Raw genomic sequence first — 16,860 nt, 5'->3', positions numbered from 1 at the left:
TACATGCACACGCATACAAGTGAATGTGCCTGTGGAGACCTGAAGCTAGAGTCCACAATCTTCTTGGATGGTTCTCTACAATATTCTTTGTGGCAGACTCCCTCAATCAAATCCAGAAATCACCTAGTCTGGGAGGTAGACTCCTTCAAGCATACCCTGAAATCACCTAGAATATTTCTTTAGTCTGCTTGTTACTGGGATCCCCTCCTTTGCCTTCTGGGACTGGAATCAGAGGCTGCTGTAACACCTGCAGAGTATTTGCCTCGGCTGTGAGTATCCAAGGCCTGGTCCTCTTGCTTGAAAGGCAAGCTAACTAATCATTGAGCCATCTTCCTAGCCCTAACGTTACTAACTTTTAAAAATTTTGTCTCTCCCCATCTCATTCCATTCATTTGCATTTACTGCAGATTTCAATTGGCACAATGGTCACCGAGAGCCTCCACACGTTGTTGCCAGATAGTGCTCTTCTATCAGCTTCAAACCTTTGCTGGACAGGTCTGTCATCAGCAGATGACGGGGAACGGAACGCCACTCCCGCATTTGTGAATGCACATGTGTTCACGTTAGTGTGCTGGAACAGTAAAAATGAGCAGGAGCCATCTGCACTAAGATGTTTGCTATAAACACACAATCAGGAAACAGAGCCAAGCTCACTCATCGGTACAATGCTGAGCTCTGTGATTGCATGGCTGTGCCCAAGCCTGCCTTCCTCCACACTGAGAAACCCAAACTGTAAACATTTCCCAAGCTGGAGATCAATTGATTTCTTACTCTAAGTATGAACAGAGACGGTCGCGTGAAGGGAATAAAATGGCCAAGTCTTCTGTTATGCTGCAGCTCTCAATTTAGTTTTCAAGGGCTTACATCCCCTTCTAACACTGACATCTCCCATGTACCAATATAACAATCATATCCCCCTTCTCTGTTCATACAGTAAGCTATTGTTTCTCCTCTTCCTTCCAGATATAAACTAATAAAATTGCTTGTAGAATGGTATTTCTGCTTGAATTTCTAAAATAAAAAAATAAGTTTGACCAAATGTAATCTGTCATTGATGATATGTATAACACCAAATCCTGAATCAGAATTAGAAAAATTCATAAATAAATAACATTAATATCTGTGGTAACACTAAAGTTGCAAAAATAAATGAATACACTTCTCTTTGGAGTAGTTTAAGGTCGGTGTCATTAAGTGTTTTATTTTTAAGATAGCCAGAGAAATAGAAGGGAAGGCTTATGCTCGAAGACTAGATTTGGGCATGAGATTAGATATTTGTTAACCTACCTTCTGCATGCATTACCAACCTGGATTTTATGACTCTCTGAAATGATTCTTTGTTTTAAAATAAAATCCCCAAACCCAATTAAAGTTCTAGCTTGCGAATAATTTAATGCCTTAATGTTTCTACAAAAGAAAACAGATACATTTTTCTCCACAGGTGCTGAGATGCTAATGGACTCAAAAAGGTCCAAGTGTGCTTTTCAACTTTCTGTCTCTCTATCCCATCACTTTCCTAATGTTGCAGACTTGACACACTTAAAGTCTCTTGTGTGAGGACCGCACAGATTTACCTATTTATTCTTAGTACTATGCGTCTGTGGCTTGAGCAGCTGACTTCTCTCATCCTCTGTGTAATACAGAGATGGCTTTTAAGCTGGAAGATTTGTACAGATGATCAAAGGAGAACAGACCGCGTTTCTTTCTTTTCTCTTTTCAGCTCACTCCAGTTGGCACCACAATATTCACGGGGTTTTCAGGAGACAATGGAGCTACAGACATCGATGATGGCCCGAATGGACAGATAGAGTATGTCATTCAGTACAACCCAGAAGATCCGGTAGGTTCTCATTTTCTGTTTGTGGGCAGGCATGTCATGGGGAGTTCTTTCATCTGATACAGTTATTAAGTTATCCCTGAGTTGCCCTATTCTTAATATTGATGAATATTTTATAAAACTTGTTTTGAAAATAAATATAATGCACCTTTTTTTTTTTTTACTAAATTTCCATTACACTGAACTCCAGAACATTCTAAATGAACCACAAGTGGCAGCATAGAGCAACAACAGACCAGATGGGGCCCAGCTTGGAAGGCATGCAGATAATTTTGCTGCTGCCATCATACCTGGCAAACACAGGTAGTGTTTCTGGCATACAATGGCCCTAATGCCCTTCTGTGCTACTATGGATCCTATGGAGAACAAGGCACAACTTCTAGCAATGGCCTCTGTGGTTTGTGGGTAGGCTCAGTTTGTTTGTTTTAGACCAGAGGATATGTGTGTTGGTTTTCTAGTAGCTTAAGTCATGAAATGATTTGTTTCTAGTGAATTGTACATTATGTCAGAAATCTTTAACTGAAAAGGCTGGGAGAGCATGGCATACAGCATCAACACAGCAGGGCTCACGTGGGCTCCTGGGGGTTGAAGTGGCAAATCTGGGGCTGTGTGGGACTGTGCTAGGTTCACTACATGTATGTTGTGGTTGTTGGTTTGGTGTTTGGGTCATCTCCTGACAGTGGGAGTGGGTGTGTCTCTGACTCTTTTGTCTGCTCTTGGGGTTCTTTTCCTCCGATTGGATTACCTTGTTCAGTCTCCGTAGGATAGTTTTGCCTTCTCTTGTTTAGTTATGTTTAGTTGTTGTTCCTTAGAGGCATGCTCCTTCCTTAAGGAAAATAGAGAAAGTGAATCTGGGGGCGTGGAGGGAGGGGAAGTTGTTGTCAGTGTATATTGTATGAGAGAAGAATATATTTTCAATAAAAAGAAAAGAAAGAGGGAAAAGCAAGAAAGGAAAGAAAAACCCAACCAGAGTACTTCTTCATAACTCCCAAGGCAGCTTCTGGATTATTCTAGGTTTTCCTAAAAAGAGTAAAAACTGCTTCTCATGTGAGTTTGCTGATGTCACACTTCTTCTTCCTAATCGTATTAAAAATATAAAACAAAGCACAGTTAATGTAACATCCCCATTGCTCAGACCTTCACTCCTTCCATAGCTTTGTGCAAATAAGAAGAAACAGGAATAAGTCCTTTGGCTTGCAGAATGCAGACTCAAATTTAGCTTCAACTGTCATTGATTATGTAAATTAAATGAATGACACACACTGAGTGTACACATCTTTTCATTTAAAAAATATTTTAAGTGTTTTGAGATTAAAATATAATGCACAATTTTTCCTTCCCTTTTTTCTGTCCCATCCCACCCATTTCTCTACCCTGTTCTCTCTCAAATTCATGCCCCCTTTATAATTCTTGTTACACACAGCTGTACACACACATGTATATTTATATTTCTAACTATAAATACAATCTGCTCAGTCCTTCAGTCTGTATAATGTTACTTGCACATATATGACTTCAGAGCTGACCAGTTGGTACTGAATAACTATTTGGGGATATCTTCCCTGAGGGCTTTCTTCTCTCAGGTCAGGTAGTTCAGGAGAGAAAACCAGGTCCAGAGTTGAAAGTAACTTCCTGACACTTCAGAATCCAAATGTTCATTTCAGAGGCGTGGGCTTTTCACTATGTGCTAATGAGGTGGGTGTTGATGACCTGTGTTGAAAGCTAAATACAATTTTTAAAAAATCTTAGGAAAATAATAAGGTCAAAGAAAGCTTCGAAAATGTGGAGTTTGTCTTTGTTTCCCCTTAAAAGGAGCCTCTGAACCGGTGTGTAGCACAGGGCAAGAAGCCAGGTGATGAGAAAGAGAGGGTTCCCTGGCAGTGATCGGTGCTGTGAAGCGTTGCGTGAGAAATGACATAAGGAGCATGAACCTGAGCAGTCAAGGGCGGGAACAACTCCTTCCCTTCAGTGGTAGGAAGACCAGTGACCACATGCACATGGCTTTTCCAAGCCATTCGTGGGTTTCTTCTGTGGGTTTTCCTAAATAACTCCATATGCATGACTCTCACCCAACTTAACCATCTTTCCCTAGTCTTTGGCATCAAGCTGTACAAACAGAACACAGAAAGCAATAAAGAGCCAACCCATGAATTTTAAAGAAATATTTATTGCATTGAAAAAAAATCCAAGGTTTATTTGCATCTTGAGACAGCTGTGAGTTACCTAGAAGCTGACCTTCAGAAGTTCTGTGAGGCCGAGTCCTTTCCTCACAGTGAAAATCTCCACTTTGACTGCTTTGCCTTTCAGGGATTAGCTGTTCTGCTACTATGATCAATTATGTGTCTCTTACAACCTCCAGATGGATAAGCCATTCAGTTACAGAGTTCAAACTTACAAGGAAATGCGAATTTTACCATCGGCAGCCCTACTATTGTCAGTAACTGCAGAAGGTGCCTGGTTCGAGATCTTGTTCACTGGGGCAAATTATTAAGATATTGTGAAAACTCTGAACTTCTGAACTTGATATACTGTGTTAGTTAGGGTGTGTGTGTGTGGGGGGGGGGTGTTTGTGTATGTACATTTGTGTCCACATAGGCACAAGTGTTCCGTGGTGCTCATGTGGATATTGGGAGGGAACCGTGGGTGGGGAGCCTCACTTCCTACCATGTCTAAGGCAATGTCTCCTATCACCGTCATGTACATCAGGAAGCTAGTCCTGCAGCTCCAAGTCATTCTATCTCTCCCTTCCAGCTCGCTGTGGGCACATGAGGGTTACAAGCCTATGTTGCTGCATCTGACTTTCCACAGGTTCTGGGGATTTGAACTCAGTCCTTCACACTTTTACCCAAGCATTTTACTCACTGAGATTTCTCCCAGGTTGCACAGGACACGCTGTAGGGAACCTACCTTTTGGCATCCTAGACATTTAGCGTTGACTTCAGCTCTAGTTGTATTGTGTTGCGTTTTTATGACACAGCTGCCTTGTGATTTTATTTCCTGGTGCTGTGACTCCTATAGCAATTAATAAATATCATAACATTCTACTTATTCCTAATGTCCAAACAGCTATAATTTCAAACTAGTCTCATGCTATACAGCACAGGATAAAAAAGACAAATTGACTTGTTTTCTTTCACTTGGTGCCTCAAGTCAGACTTTTAATCCTTGAGTCAGATCTTTGTGAAATGAAAACTAATCCAACTCACACTCTCACGAATTTGTTCACACAGCCTCTTCAGCCATTTTTGAGCCAAAGTGGAAATATTATGAAACTTCATAGCAAAATATGTTTTTGTTTTTGTTGACCTTCTCGAGAAATTGTGAGTTTCATTATATCAGCATCTTCTGATGTTGGGCTGGACCAATCCTACCTCTGAGGCACTGACTATCCATGCAAAGTCCATTCCTTCCCACCTTAGGTCAACCTCTCCATCCTGTGCATCAGCACAGTGTAATGGCGTCACACAAGTCTTTTAACCACATACATCACTCCTCCTGGTGCTTCTGATAAGAGGAGTGGGCACATACTTAGTTGTGTTTCCAGCATGTGCTGTGTCATTTACCTATAAATATACCTTCAGGTTTTTTTTTCTCATTTAATTTCAGTGCTTAATGACATGACATTTTTGCATTTCAGGTGTTCCTTTAGAGTTAACTTCTTTTAGAATGATTTTCATCGTGGGTGTGTATCATTCCTAAATTAAATCAGCCATTGTCTTTTTAACACCCTGGCTTCTCTGACTTTCCTGAAACTCTTTCTCCTCTGAGGCTCTAGTTACAGGAATGCCAGACATTTTGATGGCGTTCCACGGGTCCATGGCTCTGTTCATTCACTTTCTATGTATTTTCCTCTTTTGTTTACAAACTGTATCATCCATTGACCTATGTTCAAGGCCACTACACTTTCACGCAATTCCAACCTGTCGTTACCCAATTTCTATGATCTGTTTTTATATTTAAAAAACAATTTGGGCATTGTATTCTTTGTATCAAATTGCTCTGTATTTCATTGGTCTTAATTCTTTTCAAACAATACAAAGAATATTTTCCAATTTTTATTTTATATATTCCAAATATTTGGGCATTTTATGTGTTTAGCACAGTAACTGTCATAATAGACAATTTATATAATTGAATAAATAATTGTGTGATTAATATAATACTGTTTATTTGAGTCTCCCCTTTCAAAAGGCTAGCATTTCCTTCTCAGTCATGTCAGGTTGCTATGGAGTCCATCCTGAGCATGGTGAGTCTTACACGGGAGAGAGACCCTTGATTCTACTCATGGTATCTGAACTCCAGACGCAAGTTTGCCATTGAGCACAACTCCCATCCCTTTCAGTCTGTCCTCTTCTTAGTTGATCTGCTCGTAGGGAGCTTCATGAAAGTGGGGTTCAGGGTCAACTCTCAATTTCTCCTTCTCTCTCTAGATTCTTTCTGGTATTTTCTTCCTCACCCTCATAAAATTTGTGGTCTTGAAATCGGTACCTCAATATTTTAGTTGATGAATATTCAAGGATTTCCATCAGATTTGAAGAGTCTCAGTATAATGCTGATATCAGTCTTTCCTAACACAATTACAAAATGAGAAAACATACCCCATTCTCCTCTCTCTCTCTCTCTCTCTCTCTCTCTCTCTCTCTCTCTCTCTCTCTCCCTCTCTCTCTCTCTCTCTCTCTCACACACACACACACACACACACACACACACATTTAGAATATCCTGGCTTCTTTCTCTTCCCAGTTAATGGAGATGTGTACGTGTATGGGGCAACACAGGAGTCATGTTTTTAGTAAATGAGTACTATCCCTTGTGTTTGCTTTTGGACCACCCTGCTTTTCCTAAAAGATAGTGTGATAGCAGCAATGACTGCATCTTTTAAAATTTGAACAACCTGGAGCAGTTGAGCATTCCTTCAGCCTATCCAGTTCCACTGCAGATCTGCAATGATAGACTGTAAGCTGCTGGATCACCACTGGCATTGCAGCTAGAGACTTTAAATCTTCAAATCTGTCCTGGACTATGCCTTGTGATAGAAATAAACTTAGTAAAGATATTGAACTCTGAGATGTTAGTAGGCATAATTAAGAAGGTCCATGAGAGCCCATAATAAAGGATAACAAATGTTTATTGGGAAGACTCACAATAAGAAAGCTCTGTGAGCACTGGGAGCTGCCAACCAAGCCCCAATTACCAACCAAACCAAAGGGGAAAAGAGTTGAGCATGCTTTCTGTCTGTGCTTATAGTACATCAGACCACTTCCTAATGGGCTGGTCTCTAAAAGGGTATTGGCTGAATGAATTCCCACAACAGATGCTCATTCGCTACTTAATATACAAGAAAAAGGATGCTGATGCTTTGAGTAGAAGAAGATGCTATGAGGACACCACCATTCTATGACATCTCCAGCAGTCAGTAGAGTAAGAATGCAGTGTTATGGCAGAGTCATTTTGTTCAAGAATAAATGCATGTAAACGTTTATGGTTGACTAGATTGGCTATACTCACCAAGTCTCAGATGAGTCTGAGTCACATCATGCGTTTCTAGTCTAGTAGCCTATGGTCTCAAAAATTGTGGCCTCAAACAGCACACTTTGATTTTCCTCCATGTGTGTCTTCCAGTGCCTCTTCTCAGCTCACTTGAGCCTCTGCTGAGACTTCTCTAAGACTGCAATCACAAGACTAGTGAGAATAATTTTGGTATGGAGTCTTCACTCAGAATAACTTACTTCTAAGGAAACTGGAACTCCTTCAGTACTTTTTGCTACTCTTTGATTATTTTTTATTTCTACGTTGCCATTTAAAAATATTTGAACTCTTCTGCTTTCTTCTATACCTTCTTTCTTCTTATAATGTTTTAAAATTTTAACTAAAATATTTTAAAATCATTTCCCCATTCCATTTCTCCATTCAATTATCTGTGAGTGTAGGGGTGAGTATTCCGAATACAGACAGCAATTACCCTGCTCTAATAAAGCAATGCCTGTAGGCTCTCCTCAGAGGTCCAGTAGACCCAGGTAGTGGGTTAGGTTTCTAGTACCAGGCATGATTTCCCTCCTATTGTGTGAGCCTTAAACATATGATTGCTACTATTGTACCTTTAGGAATATCTTTTTTATGAGACAGTGTAATTGACTAGTATCCATTCCTCCTATAAATGGCCAAATTTTATTGTCTGCTTAAATTCTAGTCAGTCCCTTTTGAGTAGCTAGAGACCAGCAAATCTTGTTAAGTCTTCTTATTTTCTCCTTGGAGAATTTGGTCAGGAAGAACTCTCAGCAGTGGCACAACCTAGAGACTGAGAGCAGCTGAAGGCATGCAGTGGTCTGTTGGCAGAGATTTCTGTCCCACCAGGTCCCACATTCGTTCAGTCCCAAAGAAATACACAGAGGTCTACATATAATCATAAACTGGTGGGCCTATTAGCTCAGGCTTCTTATTAATTAATTCTTACATATTAACCCATAAGTTTTGTCTGTGTTAGCCACGTGGCGTGGTTCCTTTCATCAGCGAGGCATTCTCATCTGTGTCCCTCTAGGTCTGGGTGATGACTACAGACTGAGCCTTCCTCTTCCCAGAATTCTCCTGTTCTTGTCACCCCGCCTCTACTTCCTGCCTAGCTACTGGCCAATCAGCGTTTTATTAAAAATAATACAAATGACAGGATAAAAGACCATTGTCCCCCAGCAGTGGCCTGTCTTATTAAGAAATGCAGGAAAGAGTGAATGCAGGCTGGGTAGGAACCAGTTGATAATGTCCATTGGGACTCAATGATAAAGTCAGCTATACTCCAAATGAGCAAATGGGGAAAGCCGAAAAAATCATATGGACGAGAGGAGAAGAAGATGGAAACAGAAAGGAGGATCACATTGAGGTGTGTAAAGAGCTTTCAAAACATTTGTGAGGTTTGTGAGAAAGAGCTTCTGAGGGACAAGCTATTATCTGCCTTCCACAGCACTTGAATTACTGGTCCTCCTAGGCACATCTGCACTCAGCGGCTCTCAAGGGGACCTATGTCCATGTGTGTGTCCCTGCCTTTGTGGAGGTGTTCCTTCTGTATTTTTACCATAAATACAAATGAAGATAGAACAATATTTCTAAATATTGCACAGGTGTGAGCTTTGTACACAATCATTATTTATCTTTAGAATGAATAAATGGCCAGAGTTTTTAAATCAGGGGATAGAGGAAGGTTAGCTACTTCCTGCTTCCAGAGCATCTGTTTCTATGAAGATACCAGCACAGCTGCCATGACATCTAAGTTTGTGAGGTTGGGTCAGCCTTGGGACTAGAGTTTCCAGAATAGCAGTAACCCTCTTCCTCCCTTGTTGCGGAGTTGTGTATACATGGGCTGGTAATTCTACCTGTCCTTCCTGCCACCTTGGTATCTGTCTAGAGTGGTGACATAATTGTTTGACCTATCTTAAATGGAGGATGACCTCCTGTCTGATAACTGTGAAGTTACTGCATTTCCAGGTACTTGTGCGTGTTCCTCTGTGAACGCTGAGCAGATGTTTTGAACCAGGAGGAAATAATAGATTTTTTTCAGCAGCAAGCTTTTCTTCTTTAATACAGAGTGGGAGGTAAACATTGAAGTTTCCAACACTCAGAAAAGAAACATCTTTTGTGCTTACAACGAAGTCTCCAAAGCAGCCAGAGAGGCAGTGGCTTTGCCTCACAAATGTAATACTGCTTTGGATCCGGTGTTGTTCTGCCCCAAAATTCTTTGTGGGCCAAGCCTCTGAGCAAAGTGCCATGGGGGTCACGCCTGTCACCTCCATGCTCACTGTTTCTCAAGTAAATTCTTATCCATGTCCATCAGCATTGGATGAGCCACATGAAGTTCCATAACACTCAGGTTGGTTGATACCAGAAACTGAGGTGTGATGTCCACCTCTTCTGTCTTCCTCAGGCATGGGAAGCTGGATATGTGTTCCCAGTTCCCTCACAGCCCATTTGTAACAATTCAAACAAACAGTGTCTGCTTACAAAATCTCACTAATTGTGACATCTATTTAGAGCTGATTTAGTCCAATATACTTCTAAATGGAACAAAAAATAGGAAAGAATGTCCAGAATATACAGCCTATATTTTGTTTCTGAAACTTTTGTTAGAATTCAGAAATTTAGAAAACAAATTTATACTCAAAAACCTACTTGTTTAATTAAACAGTTGTTGACCTCAGTATAGAAGTGTCCCAGCCACTCAAACCTAGCTTGATTATATAAAGCACATACTTTCCCTTTTGTTTTTTGAGATGCAAAAATATATAAAACAAAAAGGAAAAATATTGTATATGTGATAGTTAGATAAAGCTATAGAAATTAAATTCAATTGAAAAGTCCTTTTAACAGTAATAACGTGGCTACTAACATCATTGTAATAAGTCTACAAAATTTTAATAAAACTGTTAGTAACTATTTGGGAAAAATTACATATATTATTTGGTTACATTGATAGAAGGGTTGCTATCCCAGTCTTGGGCCATTAAGAATCTGTAAGATAAGCAAAAAACCAAATCCTTTGTTTGTGAAGAGCAATAGTATATCATCACATCAAATTCTTAATCTGAAATAAGACAAAGAGGAAGGTATCAGAAACTTAACTATGCAGAGAAACAAATTGCTCAGACAGTTTTAAAAACACAGGAGCAGATGGCAAGAACAGGGAGCCACAGTCTACATGGAAAGATCCGCAGACCACAACACACAGGCAGAGACAAAAAGCACCAGGGAACATGAGGCTTCCAGTTGTGGAAGTTAGAAACCAGAGTTAAAGATGTCCAACCCAAAATATGATTCATTGTCTCTCAAAGGTGAAGCAAACATCTGGACATGTCTAAAACCAACCTCACAGACAAAACCTGGACTCCACATTTTACTCTCCTCAGACTTTGTTAGCATGTTAGCAACTTCTAAATAGTTTCAGTAATCCAATAATGCTCACTAATTGGCTGTGGAGGTTCAGGTCTCATCTAACAACATCCAAAAACAGGAGAGGGAATTTGTTCCTTTATCACTTTTTCTAATTAAGAGAAAGTCTTCTGTTTTGCCCAGGATTGAGTGGCATATAAAACCAAACAAAAATCATCGTTTAAAAAAATGGCATTACCATGGTTTGATTGCATTAGTCAGTTTACTTACAGCCTCACCTTCCTAGCACAAAGAAGTGGAAAAGCTAAGCTTTGAATTCTGAGTCCAGGGATGAGAAAGCTTTTAGGTCAAGCATCTGACACGTGTGTGTGTGCATGTGCGTGCATGTGTGTGTGTTTAGTCTTCTAAAACTCTTATGGGTTTCCTGGGTCCTGTTAGGCTGACTCTCCTTGCAGAAGCTGGTGCATTAATCTGTATGGAAGAAGCTGCTCAACAAAGAGTCACAAAACAAGTTCCTGATAATCGGTTGCAGAGGTGGAGATAGAGGGAATTGACAAAGTTCCTGAGGTCATCATCAACCCTTCTCCACAGTGACAGGCAAACTAGAGTCACAGAAGGCTTTGAAGACTAAGACCCTAACCTGTCAAGTTCTCTTCTCCTGGGACTTAAATGAACTTAACTGTGAGGGATGATGAACAGAGCAAGGATCCCGAACATTCTTGGAAGCTGTCCTTCTCCCTGTATGTTTCTGCTGGGAGAAGCTCAGGGCACAGGCAGGCGGCAAAGTCTAACACATTAACCTGCATCCAAGATTATTTTATTTCAATTGTCTCATAATTATGTTTTTTATGTATTTGTTTTGTGTGTGTATGAGAATCAGAAGACAGCCTGAGCCTAAGTTCTCTATTTTCAGGATCCAGCTTCCAGGCTTTAAATCAGGTCCTGAGGGTTGGCTTGGCAGCAGGAACCCTTACCTCTGAGTCATCTCCTTGATCTTTTTCTTTAAATCTATTTTTATTGCATCGATAGTGTGTGTATGCAGTCACCCATGTGTGAGTGTGTGTGTGTAAGTGAATGAGAGACTTGAGGAAATCAGTTCTCTTCTTCTATCATGTGAATCATGTGAGTTCAAATGAGCCATCTCTGGTCTCCAGGTGTGGCTATCAGCATTTCCCTGCTGAGACATCTCGCTGGCTCCCATATTAGTTTATAATAATATACCCTTTTTCAAAGGGAAAAAATACTAAGAATACAAAGTAAATACTACTGTTGAAAAGTGAAATTCAGTAGAAATTATAAATTGGAAATGTTTGAACTCTTTTGTGCAAAAACAAATGGCAAAGATAATTAAAGGCAATAGGGTAAGTTTTTCTCATATGAATAGACTTGGCTAAGAACCAGGTCTCTGGATGAATGTATCAAATAACGCATGAAAAACTATGAAAAGTTATCATATTCGAAGGACTCTGAGGGAACTTGTCGATAGCCCTCAATCACTTTGATAAGTAAGAATGTCAACTCTGAAGTTAACACTCATGGTTTCTTCTCAAACTTTACACCTGTCGACTCCAATGTTGGAGGAGAATTAACCATGATAGCAGCCTACACCGTTCACATCCGCAACTGGTCTGAAGTGTGTCTATTTAACATTCGCAGACATCCAACGACACCTTTGAAATCCCACTCATGCTAACCGGAAATGTGGTGCTGAGGAAACGACTCAACTATGAGGACAAGACTCGCTACTACGTCATCATCCAAGCTAACGTGAGTGCTGGGCTGCTCTTGTTCTCGTGCTTCCAAAGCAAAGTGCGCCTCTGGACAGGCGTGGTGACTTCCTGAGGGCTGAGTGTCTCTAAGTCGTTACCAGAGCACCCTTGCACTTGGAGGGTATATTCTATAGACAGATGTAGGAAGGGGTTGGGTATTGTTTCTCTTCACTCTTTTCTCTATGTCAGTCGCCCTCTGATGTGCTAACCATACTACAAAAGCTTGTCTCTGCCCATGCTGAGGTATTTCTTCAGATACTATACACAACTAGCTACAGTGCTGTCGCCCTGAAGCATGTTACAAAAGGTATTTTTTTTCTGAATTCTACCCCAGAAGTTTATAAGTAAAATCTGACGGTAGGACTGAGAGGCTGGATCAGTGGTTAAGAGAGTCTGGAGCTCAGCATCTGTGTCAGGCAGCTCACAAACTTCTGCTCTTTGGTTACCAATGGCAGCAACAACTGCACATCAGAGGAGCTACATAAATTATCTTCATTTCATGGGTATGTTAAAGTCACTTCTGCAACCTCAGTGGCTTCTGCTTCCTGTTTATATGTGCGATGTGTCTTAAACCCCACTAATTTTGCCTTGCCAGTTTCTAGAGTGTCTTGAGGTAAAATAGTAGGATGAATGCTTCAAAGAAAAGTGTATTTATGGATATCCAGACAGATGGAACTGTAATACAGTATTTTTCCATCTATTGGTATGAATAAAAGTCATGAACACTATGTGACTGTGTCAAATGAACAACTAAAACAACAAAAAAACACCTTCAAGAATAATTAAAGACCCAATACTAAAATAATTTAAATGAAGACAACGTTGCTGCCATTTGTATTTTTAGATTAATCCTGGACTTGAGTTTTAAGATCTCTGCTAGAGCTGCTCCATCCTTGCTTGGTTAGAAGCATCCACAGCTTCCACTGCAGTTGCAGGGAACTGACTGTGGCGATGTTCTCAGGGCTGCTCTGGCTAGGCTGCATTTTCTGCTGCGATAGACATCTGGTAGTGAGGGCACAGTATTGAATACATGTGTCTGTAAATGGGGCTGTGAGGTGTCCCCAGGCAATTGTGGAGCTACTATCGTAGTGAATGTAAATGCTAGATATTTATTACAGAGATCACATGTCATGGCTTCAAAAATAAAATAAGCATTTCTACCTCAAATTTATTTTAGTCAAGTTCATATAATTTCATAATTTCATATCATTTGCTTAAATCTTCATACCCCTGGCTCCATCTCATAAAATCCTACTTATTCAATATATTGCTAAAGAGAACAGGAGTACTAAATGCAAAAAGGTAGTTTTTGACAAGTTCAATTGAAGAAGTCCAAGGAATCAAAACAGTTCATGAAAAGTATTTTCATTTGGAATGGAGAAAGTAAAGTATCACATGTTGTCTAACATCCAGCATGTTAAAATCTTAAAATCACAGGTCAATATTTGGAGCTGTAGTTAATAAATGGAGTGGGGGTGATAATAAGCTGTACCCGAGCTCCTTGTCAGAGGTAATTTTGCTTGAGACTGTACTAGGCACATGCCTTGTTTTGAAAAACAAGTTTGTTTTTCGTCATGATATATGGTGATAATTTTGTTCAGAAGCTGAGTAAGCATGGAACCTGAGAGGCATCGTGCTACCGTGTGGGATTAGAGTATTGAAACCCTCTGTGGACTTTCCTAAGAACTTGGAAGTCAGTTTGTGTGGTCTCCTACAAGCACTGACAGAAAGTGCAATCACACCGACCCAACTCTAGTCAATGGTTAGAATGAGCTTTTGATGTTATTCATCTGTTTCTCCATGAGCTTTTGTTGCGATGGCAGGTTATGGAATCTTGGCCTGCCTGTAAACAGGAGAATTAATGAGCATACAAAGGCTGGGGAAGGTCAGCTTTTCAAATTACATCCAATTTCCAAAGACTGCACGGACCTGGTCCCCAGGCTGGGATTTGGAGCTATGAGTGCACTCCTTCTCTTAGGCACAGCCGTTCCTCACACTTCTTTATCTTGTCCATCGGGGTTTTGTTTTTCACTTTCATTCTGGTCTTTGTGAGTTCATGATAAGATTTTTTTTTTGTCTTTGATGTATAATTCTGTGTTGAAAACACATGCACAATTTTTCCCCCACATATTAGTTAATGATAACTTAAAATACCTACACTGAGTGGAACATAATGATTCAGTTTTAAGAAAAATAATTAAAGAATTTGATTTGAAAGAGAGAAACAAACAGATTGTGCTTTAAGATAATGATGTTGACTTTAGGGTAGAAATGCAAAACAGTAAAGTTTTACCCCCGGTCCTGTGTCAGCAGTCAGAAAGGTCCTTGGTCCTGCCAACAGTTCCGTCATGGTCAATAGCTAGACATGCTGTAAGGGAGGTCTGATGGATCACAAATCAACACCTCTGACCAGAAGCTCCATATGAATCAGGATGGAAACAGAGACGCTGGAATACCTCGAGGATGAGCAGATTGAGGAAGCTCCCCTGCTTCCCTGCTCCATATCTCACCTGAGTGTCTGCCTCAAGTCTCATGAAATTCTTTTAACAACTCAGTGCTTCCCCATTTCTGAGGACCCATGTCTGTTAACAGAAGCTCTATGGTCTTTTTCTGAAGCTCTTACATATAATTCTATAATAAAGTTTCCTTTGGAAACTCACTTGCCCGCTGAATTTCATTCTTTGAGTTCATGAGATAAAAACCCAGAGACTCTAGGCCTACACTGGCTTTGAGAGTGGATGGTTTTCCTACATCCTAGTCCCTTGAGCTATAGTCCAACCTATGTCAGATACACTCCATCACTCTCACCATAAAATGGGCACCTTATGCAACAGAAATTTATTTTATCAGGAGTTTGGAGTCTAAAACTCCAGATGAGAATTGGCCAGGGCTTGTTTCAGGGATGAGGAGGTCTCTTTCTTGATTACAAACAGCTGTTTCCTGGTTGTGTGCTTCCATTGCCTTCCCTTAGTCTTCCTGTGGACTGGAGGTCTCTAGTTCCTCCTAACTGTTTACGCTTTCTGATCCTACAGTGCCAGAGTCCATCCTGTGATAGCAGTTACCCTTGACCACCCATAGCTTCACTGTGATGAGAACTGCCTCATGCAAATTTGGATGACACATGATTCCGGTTGTAGAGTAGCAGTTAAACTCAGAAAAAAATGCTTTAAAGCACCATTTCTGTCCATAGTAATTACAGTTTTCTAAGTTAATTAAATATCCCAATTTAAAATAAAATTTGCAAACATCTTATTTTTAAGGAAGAAAAGAGCAGTCAAGAGTCTAAATTAGGACATATAATGAGTGAGCTTTTCTTTTTAGCTGCGTTGCATCCTCTCCTCCCAGGGAGTGAAGTAAACTTACTGAAATTAGGTAAAATGTATGCAGAGACTTCTTCCCTTCTCATCATTCATAGCTGACAGTGTTGTTTTCCTTAGTTACTTGTGCCATGCTGCCAGCGGGCCAGATCTGGATGTAGGAATGGGGCACACAGATGTGGCTCTCCAGGATAGCTCAAAAAAACATCACGCCACCACCACCATCATCAGAGGCTACCGCAGGAGGAACTGCTTCATCCAATATTTCTTCCTTGTGTGACCCTGACAAACATTCTTTCAAGAAACTGTAGATTTCAATTATTGTAGATAACACCATTTCCCATCCCTTATGTGGGAAATAACAAATGCAACCTTAACTAAGCAATGAAAATTATCATCTTATTAATGAATACACCCTTGGCATACTGTGACAAAGAAGGGACTTTACCTCTGCAGGTTTTTTTCCCAAATCCCATAAGTTACATTTAAAGACATTGTACAAAATATATGATCTTCGTATTGATGCTGCCAAGATCAACAAAAACCTGAGAACTTATTAAGAGATGTTATGACTAAACGCAGAGCCTCCTGGTGGATATATTAACAGAAAATGATATTATGTAGCCACTGGGGAAAATGCATAAACTTGGATATTGCTTAGTATAAATGAATTTTCAAAGCAAAATAAAATAGGTTCAGGGTGGTCTATTAAAGGATATTGATACAGCAAAAGAGAAAAAAGTCTGGATCGCAAGGACTAGAGGGTGGTTGGCATGCATGTAGGGTTGAGACATGAAGTTGAAAATCATATATTTAATAATGGTCCTTTTCATGGGAAAAGTAAACCTTTGTATGTTTATGATGATAAGAAATTTTAGAATTCAGACCAAGTCTTTTAGAAGGTTTTATTCCCATGTTTCCATGGGTATTGAGTAGAAAACTCAAATTCCTTAACCATAACTTGTTAACTTAACTTGTAAGTGAATGACTCCTGAGCCATTAAAAGGGAGTAAGTTTAGGTTAGAGCGCTATGGGAAAGATTTACATCCTTCAGGAGCAGAGA

General features: G+C 40.1%; 1 protein-coding gene across 5 annotated transcripts in view; it reads left to right on the top strand.

Annotated features, from left to right (window-relative positions):
* Pcdh15 (protocadherin related 15) overlaps positions 1-16,860 on the top strand; it is a 595,973-nt gene that overhangs the window by 293,117 nt on the left and 285,996 nt on the right. For all 5 annotated transcript variants that reach the window (XM_075979991.1, XM_075979989.1, XM_075979992.1 and 2 more), the window contains exons 6-7: positions 1,721-1,840; positions 12,368-12,478. In XM_075979991.1, coding sequence (XP_075836106.1) covers positions 1,721-1,840; positions 12,368-12,478 — 231 coding nt within the window. The remainder of the gene's footprint in view (positions 1-1,720; positions 1,841-12,367; positions 12,479-16,860) is intronic.

Source organism: Microtus pennsylvanicus, chromosome 7, assembly GCF_037038515.1.
Source record: "Microtus pennsylvanicus isolate mMicPen1 chromosome 7, mMicPen1.hap1, whole genome shotgun sequence".
Lineage (NCBI taxonomy): Eukaryota > Metazoa > Chordata > Mammalia > Rodentia > Cricetidae > Microtus > Microtus pennsylvanicus.
Note: the sequence above shows the minus strand (reverse complement) of the source record. Positions and strands in the feature narration are given on the sequence as shown.